The following is a 22,227-nucleotide window of genomic DNA, read 5'->3' on the forward strand; positions in this document are numbered from 1 at the left end:
CAGTAGGTTCAGACCACTTAGTGGACCCTCCCATCAGCCCACCATGCAGCCCAGGCATGCCAGGAAGCATTGCTAATAAGTTGCCTAAAGAAATCTGAGGGAGAAGTACGAGTATTAGTTCTTCTTTAAGTGTTTGATAGATTTCATCAGTGAAGCCATGTGGTCATGGACTTCTCTTGGGAGGTAAGGAAGTAAGTTGGGAAGTTTTCGATTATTGATTCAGCCTCTTCATTTATTAGTTCTATTGAGATTTTCTGTTTTTTCTTGAGTCAGTTTAGGTACTTCATGTAGTTTGTGTGTTTGTAGGAATTTGTCCATTTCATCTAGGTTATCAAATTTACTGGCATACAATTATTCACAGTATTCTCTTATAATCCTTTTCTATTTCTCTAGGGTTTGTAGTAATGTTCTCACTTCCATTTCTGATTTTAGTTGTTTGCATTTTCTTGCTTTTTTCCTTGTCACTTCAGCTAACGGTTTGTTGATTTTATTGATCTTCTTAAAGAACCAATTTTTGGTTCTGTGATTCTCATTATTTTCTATTCTCTACTTTAAAAAAATAAAAAAAATTTTTTTTCTTTATTTCATTTATCTCTACGCTGATCTTTGTTATTTCCTTTCTTCTGGTAGCTTTGGGCTTTGTTTGCTCTTCTTTTTCTATTTCCTCGAGCTATAAAGTTATTGATTTAAAATCATTCTTCTCTTTTAATGTAGGCATTCACAGCTATAAATTTCCCTATGAGCACTGCCTTCACTGCATCCCACAAATTTTGGTATGTTGTGCTTTCACTTTCATTTAACTCTAAGTATTTTCTAATTGCCCTGTGATTTCTTCTGTGTTCCATTGATTGTTTCTTGTTGTTGCTGTTGTTAAGTGCTGATGAGTCGGTTCGACTCATTCATTGTCCAGCTTTTGCGTATGTATAAGGCTACTGAAAATATCACAGCTTGGGTCAGGTGCACTTTAGTCCTCAAAGTAACATCTTTGTTTTTTAACACTTTAAAGAGGTCTTTTGCAGCATAGTTGCCCAATGCAATATGTCATTTGATTTCTTGACTGTTGCTTCCATGGTCGTTGATTGTGGATCCAAGAAAAATGAAATCCTTGACAACTTCAACCTTTTCTCCATTTTCATGATGTTGCTTATTGGTCCAGTTGTGAGGATTTCTGTTTTCTTTATGCTGAGGTGTAACCCTTACTGAAGGCTGTGGTTTTTGATCTTCATCAGTAAGTGCTTCCAGTCCTCTTCACTTTCAGCGAGCAATGTTGTGACATCTGCATATCGCAGGTTGTTAATGAGCCTTCCTCCAATCCTGATGCTGCATTCTCCTTCATATAGTCCAGCTTTTCAGATTGTTTGTTCAGCATACAGATTCAATATGTATGATGAAAGGATACAACCCTGGCACACGCCCTTCCTGATTTTAAACCACACAGTATCTCCTCATTCCATGCGAATGACTGCCTTAGTCTATGTACAGGTTCCTCATGAGCACAATTAAGTGCTCTGGAATTCCCATTCTTTGCAGTATTATCCACAATTTGTTATGATCCACACAGTTGAATGCCTTTACATAGTGTGTTTTTAATTTCCACATATTTGTGAAGTTTCCAGTTTTCCTTCTAGTTTATAGTTTCATTCCATTGTAGTCAAAGAAGATACTTTGTATGATTTCAATCTTTTTAAATTTATTGAGAATTGTTTTGTGACCTAACATATGGTCTATCTTAGAGAATGATCCATGTGAACTGAAGAATTTGTATTCTGCTTTCGTTGGTGGAACATTCTATATATGTCTGTTAGGTCTAGTTCATTTATAGTGTTGTTAAAGTACTCTATTTCTTCATTAATCTTCTGGCTAGCTGTTCTAACCATTACTGAAAGTGGTGTTTTGAAGTCTCCAGCTATTACTGTAGAACTATCTTTTTTTCCATCAATGCTTGCTTCACATATTTTGGGACTCTATTAGTAGGTGCATATGTATTTATAATGATTATATCTTCTTGATGAATTGACCCTTTTATCATTTTATAATTATATAATATCCTTCTTTGTCTCTTGTAAAAAAATTTTCATTTGAAGTTTACTTTGCCTGATATTTAATACAGTCACCCTCCTCTACTATTTGCATGAATTTTTTCCCTATCATTTCACCTTCAACCTACCAATGTCTTTAGGTCTAAAGTGGGACTCATGAGACAGCATATAGTTGGATCGTGTTTTTGTATCCATTCTGCCAGTCTCTTCCTTTTGACTGAAGAGTTTAAGCCATTTATATTTAAAGTCATTACCAGTAGGAAGGACTCACTTCTGCCATTTTGCTATTTGTGTCCTGTGTGTCTTACACTTTTTTGGGGGGGGGGTCCTCATTTCCTGCAATAGTGGCTACTCTGTGTTGAGATGATTTTTTTGTAGTGAACCATTTTGATTCCTTTCTCATTTCCTTTTGTGTTTATTTTTTACATATTTTCTTTATTGGTACCATGGGGATTACATTTAACATCTTAAATTTATAACAACCTAGATTAAAATGACTCCCATGCATCTGTCAGTTTGTCGTACTGTGGGGGCTTGCGTGTTGCTGTGATGCTGGAAGCTATGCCACCAGTATTCAAATACCATCAGGGTCACCCATGGCAGACACGTTTCAGCTGAGCTTCCAGACTAAGACGGACTAGGAAGGACCCGGCAGTCTACTTCTGAAAATTAGCCAGTGAAAACCTTATGAATAAGGAAGACTGAAGAAGAATTGATGCCTCTGAATTGTGGTGCTGGCGAAGAATATGGAATATACCAGGGACTGCCAAAAGAACAAACAGATCTGTCTTGGAAGAAGTAGAGCCAGAATGCTTCTTAGAATTAAAGATGGCAAGACTATGTCTCACCTCCTTTGGACATGTTATCAGGAGGGATCAGTCCCTGGAGAAGGACATCATGCTTGGAAAAGTAGAGGGTCAGCAAAAAAGAGGAAGACACTCAACGAGATGGAATGACACAGTGGCTTCAATAAGCTTAAGCATAACAACGATTGTGAGGATGGTACAGGACTGGGCAGCGTTTCATTCTGTTGTACGGAGGGTTGCTACGAGTTGGCACCAACTCAACGGCACCTGTCATGGATTGAATTATGTCCCCCCAAAAATGCGTATATCAACTCAATTAGGCCATGATTCCCAGTATTGTATGGTTGTCCTCCATTTTGTGATTGTAATTTTATGTTAAGAGGATTAGGGTGGGTTTGTAACACCACCCTCACTCAGGTCACCTCCCTGATCCAAGGTAAAGGGAGTTTCCCTGGGGTGTTGCCTGTACCACCTTTTATCTCTAAAGAGATAAAAGGAAAGGGAAGCAAGCAGAGAGTTGGGGACCTCATACCACCAAGAAAGCAGCACCGGGAGCAAAGCGCATATTTCTATTATGGCAGCACTAGATGACTAAGACAGAATTTGGTACCGAGAGAGTGGGGTGCTGCTCTAACAGTTATCTATAATGTGGATGCAGTTTTGAAACTGTGAATGGATAGAGTTGCAACAGCGGCAGAGGACAAGCAGAGCAGAGAACCTGCAGCGACAGAGAAGCAGCATCAGCAGAACCAGGAGACCAGTGCGACATGGCGCTGGAGCTGACCCACGGAGTGACAGAGCTGAGTGCCTGTGCACAGGAGGCTTCCTGGTAGAATGAGGTGCCTCCATGCACTTGTCAGTGGAGCTACAGAGCTTTGGAACACTTGCCCCAGCAGGCCAGATGTGGGCATGAGGCCTGAGGAGCCGAGAGGCCAAGAAACCAGGAAGTAGAAGCTGAAGAGACAAGAAACACAAGAAGCCGAGCTGCCTCAGTCTCAAAAGTTATGGCCATGACCTCAGGGGTTTCTAAGGGTGGAGCCATGGCCTCTGGTGTTTCTAAAGGTGGAGCTGCCACTCATATAGACTAGGAGAACGGTGAGTCTAAAGCCAAGGGAGCAGAGTTTTTGTCCCAGTGAGCCTGGAAGGCAGAGCTGAATCCCAGGGCCGAGGGGCCTCCACTCAGAATCCGGAGAGTGTGGCCAATACCTAGAGTCTGAAGAACAGGGCCACTGTACAAATTGTCTCAGAGAACAGAGGATTACCTTCAAAGCTTTGAGGGCTAATGTAATGTGTTCTGCTGAACTGCTTTGTGCCTGTTATGCCTTGTTTTCCTACCAGTTTCTCCCATTTGTAATGGAAATGTCTAGCTTGTGCCAGTTCTGCCATTGTACCTTTGGAAGCAGGTGACTTGTATTCTAGATTTCACAGACGAAGAGGAATTTTTATTTTGGACTTGGAGTTAAGACTTTTGCTATGATATGATGGGATGAATATGTTTTGCATGTTGCAAGAATATGATTTTTGGGGGGCCAAAGGGTAGAATGTCATGGACTGAATTATGTCCCCCAAAAAATGTGTATATCAACTTGGTTAGGCCATGATTCCCAGTATTATATGGTTGTCCTCCATTTGTGATTGTAATTTTATGTTAAAAGGATTAGGGTGGGATTGTAACACCACCCTCACTCAGGTCACCTCCCTGATCCAGGGTAAAGGGAGTTTTCCTGGGGTGTGGCCTGCACCACCTTTTATCTCTCAAGAAATAAATGGAAAAAGAAGCAAGCAGAGAGTTGGGGACCTCGTACCACCAAGAAAGCAGCACTGGGAGCAGAGTGAGTCCTTTGGAGCCAGGGTCCCTGCACCTGTGAAGCTCCTTGACCAGGGTAAGATTGAGGATAAGGACCTTCCTCCAGAGCTGACAGAGAGAGAAAGCCTTCCCCTAGAGCCAACACCCTGAATTTGGACTTATAACCTACTAGACTGTGAGAAAATAAATTTTTCTTTGTTAAAGCCATCTACTTGTGGTTATTTCTGTTAATGGTAGCACTAAGACAGCACCTAACAACAAAAACAGATTAAAATGATACCAACCTAACTTCAGTAACATACAAAAACTGTTCCTATACTACTTCCACACCTTTACGTTACCGATGTCAGAAATTACGTATCTACACATTGTGTGCCCAATAACATCAATTTGTAATTATTTTTATGCATTTATCTTTTAAATCATGCAGGACAGAAAAAATACAGTTATAACACAAATATACTATAAAATTGACCTGTATATTTACCCATGAAATTATCTTTTCTGGAGATCTTTTTTTCTTCATACAGCTTTAAGACAATTTAGTGTCCTATCTTTTCAATCTGAAGGACAGGGCTACCTTTAGCATTTCTTACAGGGAATGTCTGGTAGTAATGCACTCCCTCAGCTGTTGTTTATCTGGCAATGTTTTGATTTTACCCTCATTTCTGAAGGACAGTTTTGCCGTATATCAAGGAGCCCTGGAGGCACAGTGGTTACAGTGCTCAGCAGCTAGCCAAAGGTCAGCGGTTTGAACCCACCAGCCACTCCACAGGAGAAAGATGTGGTAGTCTGCTACCATAAAGATTTACAATTGTGGAAACCCTATAGGGCAGTTCTACTTTGTCCTGTAGGGTCGCTATGAGTTGGAATTGACTTGACGGCAGTGGGCTTGGTTTAGGTTTTGCCGTATACAGAACTGTTGATTAACGGTTCTTTTCTTATAGCTCTTTAAATATATCATTCCACTGGTTTCTGGCCTATGAGGAGAAATTAGCACTTAATCGTATTGAGAATCCCTTATGTTTAACTATTCACTTCTCTGTTGCTGCTTTTAAAATTCTCTGTCTTTGGTTTTTGAGGGTTTGATTATAATGTGTCTCTGTGTGAATCTATTTGTGTTTATCCTACTTAGAGTTGGTGGAGCTTCTTGGACGTGTAGATCCATCTCTTTCATCAGATTTGGAAAGTTTTCAGCCATTACTTCTTCAAATATTCCTTCTGTCCCTTTCTCTTTCTCATCTCCTTCAGGGACTCTGTAGTCCAGCTAATTACTTAAATGGCCCTCTAGCCATGGTCTTTGTGACTCCCAGAAAATGACTGGGTGGGACTATGCAAATAAGGTGATTGTGGACCAGCAAAGGAATTGGACAGCCTGCTCACAATGCAAATAAGGCGCACAGAACGCTTTTGGGGGTGGAACCATGCAAATAAGGTGTATGGAACCCTAATGAGGGAATTGGTCAGTTTTGCCATCCCACCAGGTTTAAAAGGAGCCAATCCCAGAGGCAGAAAAGGGGACCTTACTACAATTGAGAAGAATAGCCAGGACTGGAGCACATCCTTTGGACCCAGGGTCCCTGCACTGAGAAACTCCTAGACCCAAGATTCAGAGAGAAAGCTGTAACACCAGAGATTGTGTGAGGTGGTGAGAAACAGCAGCAGAGAAATAGCAGCAGCAGAAACAGAAGACTGGCACAAGACAGCACAGTGGACTTCCCAGCCCACAAATGAGGTGGCTACAGTGAGTGTGCTGAACCATGGAGAGAGAGAGCTGGGTGCCTTCAGGCAGGAGGCTTACTGGTGGATTGGAATACCTCTGGGCACTTGGAAGAATTAAAGAGCTTTGTAACACTTGCCTGAGCATGGTCAATGGGCCGAGGGAGACGCCCATCTGTGGGCACAGCCAAGATGTCCTGACCAAAGGACTATATCCTGAAGAACTGTATCCTGAGCCATTTCTGATCCTGACTTGTAACCTATTACTTCCCTAATAAACCCCACAACTGTGAATATGGTCTGAGTTCTGTGTGGCCACTGCAATGGATTATTGAACCCAGCAGAGAAGTAGAGCATGCCGTGGGAGAGACAGCTGGTGTCAGAGTAGGTAAAAGGTTGGAGAGAGGAGGTATGTGTGATCTCCACCTCACAGGAATCAGCTTTGTGCTGATAGTGATTCTTATTATTTCCTCTGAAGTTAGACAAGTGCTGCTGCTGCTGCTACTACTACTACCACCACCACCAATACAGCCATTTTACAGATTCACATGATGCATATGTTGGTTCACTGTATGGTGTCCCACAAGTCCCTTATGCTCTGTTTATTTTTCTTCATTCTTTTCTTTTTGCTCCTCAGGTTCAATAATGTCAATTGTCCAACTTCAAGTTCACTGATTCTTTTTTTCTGCTAGCTCTAATATGTTGTTGAACCCTTCCAGTGAATTTTTCATTTTAGTTATAGTACTTTTCAGCTCTAGTATTTGTGTTTCCTTTTTATATTTTCTATTTCTTTATTGATATTTTCACTTTGTTCCTATATTATCTTCTATGTTTTCCTTTAGCTCTTTGAGGATATATAATGTTGTTTTAAAGTCTTTCTCTAGTAAGCCCATTACAGCAGTTTCTGTAACCCTACTTTGTCCTTTTGAATGGGCCATCCTTTTCTCGTCCTTTGCATGCCTTATTATTTTTTGTTGATACCTGGACACTTGAGTATTTTAATGTAGTAATCCTGGAAATCAAATTCTTTCCCTTCCCCAGGCTTTTGGGTTTGTATGTTTATTGTTGAAGGCTATAGTAAACTATGTGTCTAGGACTTCTGTGTTTCCAAAGACTGCCTTGATGGTCATACCTGAATACTGAAGACTGTTTCTTAGCTTGTGTTCAGCTAGTGTTTTGACAGAGATTTCTTTGAATGTCAGAGAAAAAAATAATCTCTCCCAAACTTTGAAAACTGTTTTTGTGTCAGGGCCCTTCTTCAACATTTAGCTAGGCTTGTGCTGAGACTGAGGTGAAAGCATAGTGTCTACTCAAGTAATTTCTGACCTGAGCATCTGTGTGGCTTTCTCAATTCCCACATATACATGGTGCTTTTGAAAAACTTAATTTCTGAAAGAACCTCTCTCCCTGGCCTTTCTTTTTTTTTTTTTTTTTTTGTACTTTAGATGAAGGTTTACAGAAAAAACTAGTTTCTCATCAAAGAGTTAGCACACATTGTTCTATGACATTGTTTAGCAACCCCACGACATGTCAACACTCTCCCTATTACCAGCTTTCCTGTTCCCTCCTGCCTTCCAGTCCCTGCCCCAGGGCTGGTGCATCCCTTTAGTCTTGTGTTGCTCCATTGGTCTGTTCAATCTTTGACTGAAGGGTGAACCTCAGGAGTGACTTCATTACTGAGATGAAAGGCCGTCCAGGGGCCATACTCTCAGGGTTTCTCCAGTCTCTGTCAGGCCAGCAAGTCTGGTCTTTCTTTTTCAGTTAGAATTTTGTTCTACATCTTTCTCCAGCTGTGTCTGGGACCCTCTACTGTGATCCCTATCAGAGCAGTCAGTGGTGGTAGCCAGGTACCATCTTGTTGTTCTGGACTCAGTCTGGTGGAGGCTGTGGTAGATGTGGTCCATTAGTCCTTTGGAATAATCTTTCCCTTGTATCTTTAGTTTTCTTCATTCTTCCTTGCTCCCGAAGGGGGGAGAGCAGTGGAGTATCCTAGATGGCTGCTCACAGGCTTTTAAGACCCCAGATGTTACTCATCAAAGTAAAATGTAGAACACATTCTTTATAAACTATGTTATGCCAGTTGAGCTAGGTATTCCCTGAGATCATGGTCCCCACAGCCCTCGGCCCAGCAATTTGATCCCTCCAGGAGTTTGAATGTGTCTGTGAAGCCACCAAGACCTTGCCTTGTACAGGTTGTGATGACTTTCCCAGTACTGTGTGCTGTCTTACCCTTCTCCAAAGTTTCCACTTATCTATTGTCTATCAACTGCTTTTCCATACCCACCCCCCCATAACCATCAAAGATTGTTTCTTTTTGCATGTAAACCTTTTCACGAGTATTTACAGTAGTGCTCTCATACAATATTTGTCCTTTTGTGATTGACTTACTTCACTCAGCATAATGCCCTCCAGATTCATCTGTGTTATGGGCATCTAGGTTGTTTCCATCTTTTTGCTATTGTGAACAATGCTGCAATGAACATGGGTGCGCATATATCTGTCTGTGTGATGACTCTTATTTTTCTAGATGTATTCCTAGGAGTAGGATTGCTGGATCATATGGTATGGCCTTTCTTTCCAGTTTATTCTATGTTGTAATGGTACTCTTTAGCCCCAAGCAGCTACAGGTGGTTACAGCCCTAGTTTGCTGCCTGTTCCCCCTAGCCCTGCACAAGGTCCAAGACAGGCCAAACTGAGATAAGCGCTTGTTTCAGTCCTTCAGGCAGCTCCCAGATAGGTTAGGACAGATACACACAATAATTTGCTTATAATGTCCACTCTGGTCCTTCTAGAGCCAGAGACCAGGCTCCCTCTCTGGGAGTACAGTCTGTTGCTGCCACTTTACGATGGTCATGCTGATCCAGGGAGGGGGTTGGGCATAACCAGGTAGAAAACCAAAGCTTTCCTACTGTTTAAATGTCACTTTTTCCTGCTTCAGTTTTGCTTAGTTGCTGTAATCCTTTGACTGGTTTCCAGAGTTCTGACACAATTGGCTCTGCCAGTTTTTGCTTTTTTGTGTGTCTGTTTTGTTCTGTTGTTGTTTGTGGGGGGGATTGTGAGGAGATAGGACTGCATAGCCGCTTGTGCTGCCATCTTGGTTTGGCCTCCCAATGGACACTTTTAAGTCCTCTTCTCAAACTCACATAACAGCAGAACTTGAAACACTTGATCCCTCCCTATTTTTTAAAATGTTGCATCCCATAGTTTCCATGGCACCATACACTCTTGATTTTCTTCTAACTTTCTGGTCCATCTTTCTCAGCCTCCTACACTATCTCACATGCTGTTTCCTCTGCTTAGAATCCTCTTCTTTCACTTTTTTACCTTGCTAATTCCTACACATCCTTCAGGTCTCAGCTTAATTTTTACACATCCTCAGGGAGCCTTACTCTGATCCCTTGATTAAGTGAATCGCTTTCATGGCACCTTGTATTCTTCCTTGAGAATGGTGATCAAAATCCCTCTAGTTAATTATTTATATAATTATTTGCTTAGTGACTCACTAGACTGTGAACTACCACTTATATGCCCAATGCCTGGCACATGATAGACTCTCAGTAAGTACTGCTCAGATAAATAAACCTATTTGTCAGTCCAACTTCACTCACCCCACAATTTACAATTAAGAGAAACTCTAATGAAAAGGGATCATAGAAATGTGCCTTGTGTAATAATTACCACCTAGATGACTGTGTCATCTCCCTCCAGCCCTGCACAGAGACCAAAACCTGTTAAAAAAAAAAAAAAAAAAAAATCCATTGCCATCGAGTCAATTCAGACTCACATTGACCCTACAGGACAGAGTAGAACTGCTCCATGGAGTTTCCAAGGAGCACCTGCTAGATTTGAACTGCCGACCTTTTGCGTAACAGCCAAACTCTTACCCACTGCGCCACCAGGATGGTTACCCCTTATAGTGTCCCATCAAAGACCTGAGCACTGTTATGCATTGCCTTCTCTCCTCTACATTCCTGTTGGCCTGCATTAAATAACAGCAGTTGCTTTCATCTTTTTTTTTTTTTGAGGGTGGCGGTTGGGCCTATCGCTCAAATTATTTTCTGATCTCTAAAATGAAAATTTCTGGAAATATTGAAGGCATCTTTTTTGGGGGGGTGGGAAGGTACAGAAAAAAAACTTTTCGGAAAAGGAAGAAAAATAAATTTTAGGAAAATGATAGATAGTATTTTAGCTCTCTTTACTAGTCTAACTTTTTTTTAACTGTATTCTGAAGAAAGAAAAAGCATTCTATATAACTTGGTTGACATTAATTATACATGAATTCGGTTTGATTTACCTCTGGTATCTCTCATTTTACTCTCTTTTCCAGCCCCTCTACCACTGCCTGATTATTCCAGTTATGTCAAAGGCCTCCAAAGCTGTCCCTCTGCTAATACCCTCCAGTCATGTTCCACACTTCTGCCAAAGTAACCAATCTGAAAGAATCTGACTGTATCAGTCCCTGACTTACAATGGTGGCCTAGACATTTTATCGTTGCACACAAAGTTTTTCATCAAATCTTTCTCCCTCTTCTTGTTTATCATACTGCAAACCAACAATTGTACAATTTGTGCCCTGTTTTCCAATTTCTGTTTTATATATTATGTATTACTATATATTATGTATTAACTGTGCTCATGAGGAACCTGTACATAGATCAAGACACAGACATTCGAACAGAACAAGGGGGTACTGTGTGGTTTAAAGTCAGGAAAGGTGTGCATCAGGGTTGTATACTTTCACCATATTTATTCAAACTGTATGCTGAGCAAGTAATCTGAGAAGTTAGACTATATGAAGAACAGGGCACCAAGACTGGAGGAAGATTCATTATCAACCTGTGTTATGCAGATGACACAACCTTGCTTGCTGAAAGTAAAGAGGACTTGAAGCACTTGCTGATGAAGATCAAAGACCACAGGCCTCAGTATGGATTACACCTCAACATAAAGAAAACAAAACTTCTCACAACTGGACCACTAAGCAACATCATGATAAATGGAGAAAAGATTAAAGTTCTTAAGGACTTCATTTTACTTGGATCCACAATCAACACCCATGAATGAAAGCAGCAGTCGAGAAACCAAACAACACATTGTATTGAGCAAATATGCTGCAAAAGACCTCTTTAAAGTGTTAAAAAGCAAAGATATCACTTTGAGGACTAAGGTCCACCCGACCCAAGCCATGGTGTTTTCAATCACCTCATATGCATGGGAAAGCCAAGCAATAAATAAAGAAGACCAAAGAAGAACTGATGCCTTTGAGTTGTGGTGTTGGTGAGGAATGTTGAAATATAGCATGGACCGCCAAAACAACGAACAAATCTGTCTTTGAAAAAGAGCAGTAAGCATGCTCCTTAGAAGTGAGGATGACAAGACTTCGTCTTACATACTTTGAACATGCTATCAGGAGGGACAAGTCCCTGGAGAAGGACATCATGCTTGGTAAAATGGAGGGTCAGCGAAAAAAAAAAGAAGACTCTCAACAAGATGGATTGATACAGTGGCTGCAACAATGGGCTCAAGCATAACAACATTTGTGAGAATGGCATAGGACCAGGCAGTGTTTCATTCTGTTGTACACAGGGTCGCTATGAGTCAGAACTGACAATGGCACCTAACAACGACAACATATATTATGTAGTGATGAATAATAATAAAATGACTACTTTCATTTATATAATAGACTAGGTATCAGGTATTGTGCTAAGTGCATTATAAACTTTATCTCATTTCATCTTCTCCACAACCTAAAGTATTATTATTTATATTCACTTAATAGATGATAAAATTGAAGCCTAGAAGGTTAAATAACTTGCCCAAGGTCACACACATAGCGAGCTGCAGAGTCTTTACTCAAATCCAGGTCTATCTAGCTCCAAAGCATAAACTCTTTCCAAAGTATCTTCATCTTACTGTGTTTTAGTTTACAAAAAGCAGATAAAATTTTTAAACAGAAGAAATTGTACACATTTGTAAAAAAAGAAAAAAAGTAGGACTCTATTTCCTATCAATTGCAGCCTACTGTGGAAAAGTGGCTTTAAATTTTATTTGAAAGAACATGGAGTATTAACTAATTAATTAATTAACTAATCAATTAATTAAAATTACTTAGCCAGGAGGAGAGACAAATATCTTCCAGCATTTGGACAAAAAAAAAGAAGATGAGTATATATCCCAAAGAGCTGAAAACAGAGACACAGACTGATACCTGTATGCCAGTATTCATTGCAGCATGATTCATAATAGTCAAAAGGTGGAAATAACCAAGTGCCCGTAACAGGTGAATGGATAAACAAAATGTGGTATACACATACAATGGAATATTATTCAGCCATAAAAATCAATGAAGTCCTGATACATGTACCACATGGATGAATCTTGAAAATATTACGATAAGCAAAATAAGCCAAACACAAAGGGATAAATATTGCATAATCCCACTTATATGAAATATCTAGTATAGGCAAATTTATAGAGACAAAGTAGATGATTAGTGGTTATCAGGAGCTGGCAGGGTGGAGGTGAGGGAGAGGGAAGAATGGGAAGTTATTGCTTACTGGATACAGATTTCTGTTTGGACTGATGGAGAAGTCTGGGGAATGCTATTTGTGATGGTCGTACAACATTTGTGAGTGTAATTAATGCCACTGAATTATATACCTAAACATGATTAAGGCAGCAAATTTCATGTCATATATATTTTACTACAATAAAAAAAATTATAAGTGGCTAAGACCCCACATTGTTTTTCTGTCTCTTAGGAAAATGCCAGAGGTCCCAAGAGGCATCAGTGTGATTGCTCTTATACTGAGAGGTGTCTAAACTACTTATCCTCAAAATACAGTAATAATCTGACACTGTAGATTGTTACATTAAACTTCCCCCCTCCATAGCTTTTAGAAATGAGAGTTAGGGAGTAAGAGCCAGGTAATAATTTATGAATACTGTGCCTTTTTCATTTTTCGAGGGGGAAAACGTTTCCCTAAAATTTTACTCTTCTCTTCCAGGGCTACATATCCCTACTCTGGACTTCCTTCAGCTTCCCATGTCACTCTAAACAGAATAAAGATTTCTAAATAGGGCCTCTGTCTAGGGCTTATTGAAATTCCTGTCATTCGTTCTAGTTATAACCTAGATACATTCCTATTAGCCACCAGGGGGCTCTTACTTCTCTTTAGCTTATAGGATCGGCAGGGCACCCAGACCTCCTAACCTTGATTACATAGTATGAGTCCAGCCTTGCATCCCCCAGTATTAACACAGTCTGATGCAAAAGGTTAAAGCGCCTGGAGATTGGAGTCCACCCAGAGGTGCCTCAGAAGAAAGGCCTGACAACCTACTTCCAAAAATTCAGCTATTGAAAACCCTCTGGAGCACAGTTCTACTGTGCCACACATGGGGTTGCCATGAATCAGAATTGACTCGACAGCTACTGCTTACTTTTGTTTTGTTTTGTTTTTTGTTTTTCCTTTGGGCCCCAAAGAACCCTGAATTTGTCCCCATGAAACATGGTTGAATTTATTTTCACAAAGGCATTATGCATTTAAATTGGGCTCTCCCAAAAAGCTGGCTGTCCATCCCCAATTTGATGTCAACAAAGAATTTCAGGAAGATTTTTAGTGATTCATTGCTCAACACATTAGTCAACACGTCCAAAGCTGAGAGTGAACTAATGATAACTCTGTTTAAATGAAATGACTACCTCAATCAGTGTTAACCCACCAGTTTTGATCCAATGCAAATCGTACTGTCCAATGTCTTAATAATAAAATAATATGTTAATTCAGTCAACAAAAAGTTACTGAGCACCTACTAGATGCCAGGCACTATGCAAGAGATGCAGAGACACAGGGAGGAAACAACCATGATCCAACGACATGTATTCAATATATGATGTAAAGCTAGGGATGCTAAGAAAGAAGTTTGTACAGGAAGCAGTAGGAGACAAAAGAGAGGGTGGTAAACTCTACCTGAGAGAGTTAGTTAAGTTTTCACAGAGAAGGTCAAGCCTGGACTGGGTTTTGAAAATAAGTAGGTGTAAACCAGGGTAGGGTTCCAATTACAGCAGTTAAGATAAACCCATTCCCTACATTGTATTAAGCTTGAGAGTTTACAAAGAACTTTCTCTTGCATTGTTTGATTTAATCCTCCGAACAGGCTAAGGATTAGCATAAGGGATGTCTGAGCTGTAACAACCCCTAATTTCAGATGATGAAACTCAGGGCCAGAGAGGGTAAATAATTTTTCAGAAGTCCAACAGTTAATGAATGGCAGCCAGCCCTGAAACACAACACCACTGTAGGTTAAGGCTTAATAGCATTGGTGTGCTGGAGCCAACTTGTACTGGCTCAGGAGAGCCAACTGTTAAATATTCAGGAATTTTGGAAGCCTATTTATTGTCAAATTCTTCGTAGCCTGAAATCAGCTATGGAGAGAGTATTTACACCACAGACAACAGCAAACGCTACAAATCAGGTCTTTTGCTTTTACCTTTCCTGTTTTTGGGGGGTTTTGTTTCTGTTTTTGCGGGGGAGGGGAGCAAGTTTACCAGCATACCACTGCTTACAGGCAGTATTATTTTGCAACAAACCACCTCTATATAAAACTATAGTAGTATATCCCATTGCCGTGGAGTCAATTCCGACTCATAGCAACCCTATAGGACAGAGTAGAACTGCCCCACAGGGGTTCCAAGGAGAGCCTGGTGGATTCGAACTGCCGACCTTTTGGTTAGCAGCCATAACACTTAACCACTATGCCACCAGGGTTTCACAGTACTGCATAGCACTGGACTAAAAGCCTTTCTCAAACTACTTCTCTATGATTTAGAAGTCAATTATTAGAAAGGAATAAACTGATTGAGTGATTAGGCCATTTTTAGAAATACCACTGCCAAAATAATTTTATAACATGTCAATTATTATTTATGAAATATCTTACTTGTTACATGCCCAGTCTTTGTCGGGAGAATAAAAGATTTAAGACATATTCCCTACCCCTGAGGGAACATTCCTGAGTCTTTGTAGATGTGACTATTGACCAGCTGGTTCATTCATTTTTAGGTCATTCTTGTGACTTTTACAAATTCTAGTCCTGCCTTTACTCTCATGCTAATAGCATTTATGTTAACTCACAAAAATAACAGGCAGGAGTTCTGGGGATGATTTATAATTTTTAAAAATCATAGATGTTTAAACCAAGAGGGGATTTTATCCTATTTATCTGGTGTCCTGAGTTAGAAATCTTCAAAACCTGCATATTTGTAAAACTTCTGTTTATTTTAGTTATCACCTAACTGGGCCCCTCCACATTTAATGGTGTATCAGTCTCTTCCTACCTCTCTGAAAGTATTGTCTGCCTCAGTTGACCTAGATTATAAACAATTTCAACACAATTTTAAATAAACAGAACCCCTAAAATGCAGGTAAGTCAAACCAGGCTACTCTCCCAATTAAACTATCCTGCAGGGAAGGTACAGTCATTCTGGGAGGTGCACAAGGTGCTATACTGTTAATTCAGGTCATTTTAAACAACCCACACCCTACTAGCTTACTGTACATCTCCTGAAAACTCCACCAGTAGCATACTTGAAATATCAGGCATTTTTCTTTAAAACACCTGGGATTCTCTCCAAGTACTGGTAACTGAAGTTTATATGCTGCTGTGTCTATGTGGGTAAGAGATATCTACAGATATTGAATTTGCTTTAAAAAAACATCATTTTTTGTGCCTCTTGCTATAATCCTTCCAGGCAGATGTTGAAGACATTTCTTTGGGTGTTTGTTAAGTGCATTTCTATGATGCCACATATTTTAGGTTTAAGTCTAAAAAAAAAAAGCTTCTCAGAAATATCAGATAATTATTCAATGTCTTTCGTTGTAGTTGTGTTGCTTTATTTGCATAGTATCACCCAAGTTACCAGTAATCTGTTTGTTACTAGAATTTACTTGGAACACACAACTTGGGAAGAGTTTACTACGAGCCCATTAAAGACAGGCATGGAAACATACTCATAGTCACCATCCGAGAGGTGGAGATGCTCTATTCATTTTTTAATGGCAAATGGATGCAGATCTCAAAGCTGCAAAGCCAGAGGAAGTCTCTGTCAACACCTGAGGAGCCAACCTCCTTAGACATTTTACTGATAACCATCCAGGTATGTAGTCTTTTCAATTTTCTGATATATTTGAAGCTCTAAACATGCTTATTGATGCTCCAGAGAGATACACCAAGAGCCATTTACACATGCAGTGATGGTATGCAGAAGGTCCAGAGACATATCACTGCTCATATTCCACACACAGGAAAGATTCAGGGGCTGATTTTTGTTTATCACTCTCCACATCTGGAATTCATAAAGCAATATAAATGGTGGGCACCCTGAAAATGCCAATGATCAAAGAAATATTGGGGCAAATAACTGAATAGAAAATCTACAGATAGTATAATCAAAATATGAAACCAATACCTGAATGGACTGTAATCATAATACATTTCTAAACCATACACACACACACATACACACACACACACACACACCCATTCCTCACTTATCAACATGGAAGGTTCCAAAGACCAGGTCATTATGTGAAAATCAGCATTAGACAAAAATGGAGGATGAGCACACCAGATCACAAAATGGAGGATGACTACATCATTACCTTACTGCCAAATTACATCCTTACATAACTGCCAAACCACTGAGAATCATGGCCCAGCCAAGTTAACACATAAACTTAACCATTACAGCCAGTGTTACTCTCATCTCACACCTGGACATTCATTACTGCCAGACATATGTTGTTAATGCACAAAATAGTCAGATAGTAGATTTTTTGCTATTGTCATAAATGTGAAATGTGGTATAACAAGATGGTCCATAAGTGAGTAGGTGTATAGACATATGATTTAGAATATATACATTCTAAATATATATGTTTTGTATGTACATGTTCTATACATTTATATATCTATCACTTTGAACAAAAACATTTTTATGCCATATTTACTCTTTGCTGGTGTTTACAGTAATCCTGAAAGACAGAGAGGCATGATTAAATCCATTGTAGGAATCCACTGTAACTAAGGCTCAAAGGGGTTGAGTGACAGAGGGCTACACGCAGAAGCAGATTTAATGATGCTAATAAAGCCTGAGCATCAGGGCTCTTCAGCTGCACAAGCTCCTTCCAAGGCCCTGGGAGGCAGCCTAGCAATTCTGCATTCATAATTTTGTATTCTTTTCTTTAAAGAACACACAAAGATTGTATTCACTTCAGGGTGCACAAAACTTGGATCTGTCCCTGGTCACACAGCTAGAAAACAGCAGAGCTAAGGCTTGAATTCAAGTATTCTGATTAGAAGCCCAGGCTTCTTTTTGCTATGTGACATCACATTCCAGGACGGGAATTAGGGTTTTAGTGAGTAGGCATGGGAGATGAAGTAAAGGATAAAAGACTCATTGGAAAACCAATGAGCCACCAAAATTCAAAATCCAGGCAGCTTAAAGCTAGACTCTTAGCCTATCTTAGGTGGCAGTGCTGGGACACAAAATCACACCTGCTCCTGAGTCTGACACTCTCTTCATCATAGTGCCTCATGTGTTCTCATCATGTAGACACGGGCATCAGGCTGTTCCTTCCTCTTCTCTTTTTAAACCCAGTGATGGGGACAAGTTACATAAAATGCTCCAGTTAAGTGGCGAAAGCTGGCAAAAAAATCTACACTGGCTTCTTTCAACCAATGGCACAAATATACAAGATAGCCAATCTGGAGGAATGGGAAAGGAAGAGCTCGGTCACACACAAACAAGCCAGGTCCAAGCCTTGGCCCCATTAGCCCCTCATGGTCATCTTAAACAGCTAAGCCACTAACCCTCCAGCTTACTTCCATTCCCTATAGAGTGACGGCTGGTTCAGTCATCTCACTTTCCTATTACCTACACTGGCCCTAACCAGGGCAAAAGGAAAGCTAATTGGTCAAAGCCAATACCACTGGACTGAATCTTACGGAACTGTGGTTCATGTGAAATTGATAGAGTGTGTGTATGTGTGTAGAGGGGGTGGGGGAGGGAGCACAGACACATTCGTGGCTCCCCTCTTTAGTTTTTATAAGCAAGTGCTAAAAGAAGCATTTTTAAAAATCATAATAAATTGAGCTTTTACAGGGTGACTAATACACTAATCCCCTATAGGGATAAACTGGGGTCTGGGCTACCTCTGCCCCTAGAAACACAGCACAGGCCTCAGCGTGATATAATACCTGGTTTCTACGAGGCTTATTACATTAAAAATGTGTTACAGGTGCAGAAAAATTCCAATCTGGTGTAAGGTTGTTAGAGGAGACCAAAAATAGAGGCAGGATCAGATTTCCACACAGATCCAAGTGGAAAATTTACCCCCGCTGACTGGAACATTCCTGCTTGACGTCATTCCTCACCCACCCCCACTCTCTCTTCTCCTTCCCCCACCATTTTTCTCTTCTCCCTTCCCTTGAAGGTTTTACACTGGGAGAGGAAATGGGGAGTAAACTACTTACACTGGTATCCAATCACTCCTATACTTAAGATTCAGTTATGTCAGGAGTTGGCCCCGCCAGGTCAGCATGAAGGTGAACACAGGTCTTGGTGGTTCCCCAAAGCAAGCTGGGTAATTCTGACAATTCCAGGCCACAAACCTCTGTCTTCCGACTGGAAGCCCAAGCTTCTTTCCTGTCCTACTCTGGGGCATCACTTTGGAATCAAGCTGATTGTGTATGACTCCTGACTTCACCCTTTCTAGCTATGTAACTAGGACAAGTCACTTAACTCCTTTGTCCCTCATATTTCCTCCTCTGCAAAATGGAGATAATAATAGTAGCTACCTCGTAGGGTTCTTATGATGATTAAGTCAGTTAACATGTAAAGCTTTTAGAAGAGTAGTGCTAAGTGAATAAACAAAAAAATGTTAGTTCTTGGGTTTTTTTTTTTTGCCTACTCAGAAAAATCGAGACAATGTTAGGGTCTCCTCAGGACACATTCAGTCCACATCCTCCTCATTCCTACTTTCCCAGAAGACCCCTGATACTGGCGCAGTCATCCCTTGGGGCGTTTCACACTTCCTGTACCTTCTGATGACTAAGAAAAACTAAGGAAAAGCTGTATAAAAATGAGAGGATCCACAATGGAGTTTTCAAAACAGACAAGGCTTGACCAAAGTCTGGTCCCAAAATATTTACTAACCCCTAAGTGATTAAGAGCTACAGCTACTAACCAATAGGTTGGCAGTTTGATATCCACCAGCCACTCCTTGGAAACCCTATGGGGCAGTTCTACTCTGTCCTATAGGGTCGCTGAGTCGGAATCAACTAAAGGCAACAGGTTTGGTTTTTTGGTTAAGGCCCCAGGGTAATGTCCAATTTCCTTGAATTCCGGACCCTTCCAAGTTCCTGGCCTTCATAATAGGCCGTTCTCATATATGAAAAAATACATATATATGAGAGAAAGAAAAATTTTATGAGATGCTTCCCACACTTGTCTGGGAAGGAAAAAGAAGAACAAGCTAGAGTCCCCCTGATCAAACTAATTGGCTCTGAGAGTATTTCCAACAGGGAGGCCCTTCTCAAGTGCTGAATTCCTCTGGCCATGATCTTCAGGGTCTCTTCAGTAACTGGCAGCCTCACATGTGAAGTTTTCTCTCAAGATTAATCTCTCTCATTTGTACTATACTTTCAAGATGACAACACTTTATCACATCTATGATATTTGATCCTCACGAAAATTGAATGGGTAATTTTTGAGTGAGTAATTGAGACTGAGAAATAACTTCAGTATGTCCTGTTCACAGATGAACCATGAATTTCAAGGAAGTAACTTGCCTAAGATTATATCAGCTAAAAAGCAGCATAAGAAGGACTAGAACCTAAGTCTCTGATTGCCAGCCTGGTGCCCTTCCCATTCTGTCATTCTGCTTTACACATTCCCTGCCCCTCCCCCCTAAACCTACCCCCTTTCCATTTCTCTACATCCTTTTTTAAAACTGTGATGACCCAAATTAGACATGATCCTCCAGTCAGGAAGTTTTGTCCTAATGAAGTTGTAGTAAAGCTTACCTTCCAGCCCCTCCCACCCCTACTTTCCTTCTAGTCTTCTCCTTAGGCATTTCTTGTCACCTCCAGACACCCACTGTCCTCCTCCACATATTATATGATTTAATTTATATGAAATAGTCAAAATAGGCAAATCCATATAGACAGAAAGTTGATTAGTAGTTCCAGAAAGGAGGGACTGGGGAGTGCTTGCTAATGGGTATGGAGATTCTTTTACGGGTGATGAAAATGTCCTGGAACTAGATTGTCGTGATGGTTGCTTAACCTTGTGAATATACTAAAAATCACTGAAGTATACACTTTAAAAGGGTAAGGTTTATGGTATATAAATTATGTCTCAATTTAAAAAAACAAAGAAACAAGTGAGTATAGCAGGGACTGCAATAACCTGGAGAGCCCCTGTCCCACCTAACAGAGAAGCCCCTATTCATCCTCACCTAATTACAGTGGAAAAAAAGATCCTAGCATTGGGACATTTTCCAATTTTTTAAGAGAACTTGGAAATCAGGAGTTTTAGGTAAAATCTCTAGATTTTTAGAAGTTAGAAATATTTCAGTGAGTTCAGATTCTTTGTAGGCCATACAATCTTGGGCCTACAAAGACCACCAGCCACTATTTTGCGATCTCTGCTATTCCGGACAATTCAGCTTCCATACCTCATCCAGCAAAAGGAAAGCCTAGTAGTTACTGGAAAAGCAACAATCTATTATTCCTCTCACAAGCTCTTTGGATGTCCAATCAGTGAACAGAGGTTGGATAGACCCTTCTTAGTCACTGCACCAGCACAGCATATTCTCTTCCAGAGGCCCAGCCTCAGATCCCACCACCTCGAGGCCTCTCACTTCATTTTTAATGAACATTTTTTCAGCACCAACTAGGTGCCAGGCATTCTGTTAGGTGCTATAGGAAAAACAAATGAATAAGTCAAGGTCCCTGCCCTCAAGGGGTTCAGTCAAGGGAGGGAGACAGACTTGTAAACAAATCAAGGCAATACAAGGCAGAATTAAACCAGAGTCTGATAGCAGTACAAACAGCGTACTATGGGAACACACACAAAGCTGCCATTAATTCTGACTGGAAATATCAGGGAAGACGTTGCAGAAGAGGTGGCATTTAGCTGAGCTGTGAAGTGTAAGTTAAGTTCACCAAGTAGCGAAAGAATGGAAGAAAGGAACAGAGAAAGAAAATTAGAGGGAATTGTGAAGAAAGGAGGCAGAGGCTGAAAAAGTAGACCTCACCGTCCCTTGGACCCATGACAGACCTTACACAAACCTTCTTACTGGCTTTTACCATACACTGGGTTAGAAAAACTTCCTTACATCTCTCTCACACGCACTGGAATATGAGTTCCATAAAGGGAAGAATTACGTCTTATTCATCTTGGTGTCATTAGCGCCTCGCACAATGACTAACACATAGTAAAAAAAAAAAAAAAATTTTTAGTAGGTGCTCAATAAAAGTTGGTAGAGTGAGTGAACTCATGAACCAGCAACCAATCAAAAAAGAGAGCCTACAGCATGTGTGGGGAAAGAAAAAACAATTCATCATGGCTGAAGAGAAGAGACACAAAAGGGCTGTAGTGGAAGAAGAGGCTAAAAGTGCAGGTTAGAGGTCAAATCCAGCAATATACAGACCCATGGGCATCTGACCTGATCATGTAATCTGAGGGACACTAGGCCTTTCTAGTGTCCCTCAGATTACATCAATTTCTCTTCCCATGAATTTCTCAGGCTCCAAAAATGTTCTGACTAATGAAGGATAAATGACTATG

General features: G+C 40.4%; 1 protein-coding gene across 1 annotated transcript in view; it reads left to right on the forward strand.

The window, feature by feature from the left end:
• ANKFN1 (ankyrin repeat and fibronectin type III domain containing 1) overlaps positions 1-22,227 on the forward strand; it is a 196,961-nt gene that overhangs the window by 126,571 nt on the left and 48,163 nt on the right. The window contains exon 11 of the mRNA XM_023553385.2: positions 16,315-16,530. Within this exon, the coding sequence (XP_023409153.2) occupies positions 16,315-16,530 (216 nt within the window). The remainder of the gene's footprint in view (positions 1-16,314; positions 16,531-22,227) is intronic.

The sequence above is a fragment of the Loxodonta africana genome, chromosome 18 (assembly GCF_030014295.1).
Source record: "Loxodonta africana isolate mLoxAfr1 chromosome 18, mLoxAfr1.hap2, whole genome shotgun sequence".
NCBI lineage: Eukaryota > Metazoa > Chordata > Mammalia > Proboscidea > Elephantidae > Loxodonta > Loxodonta africana.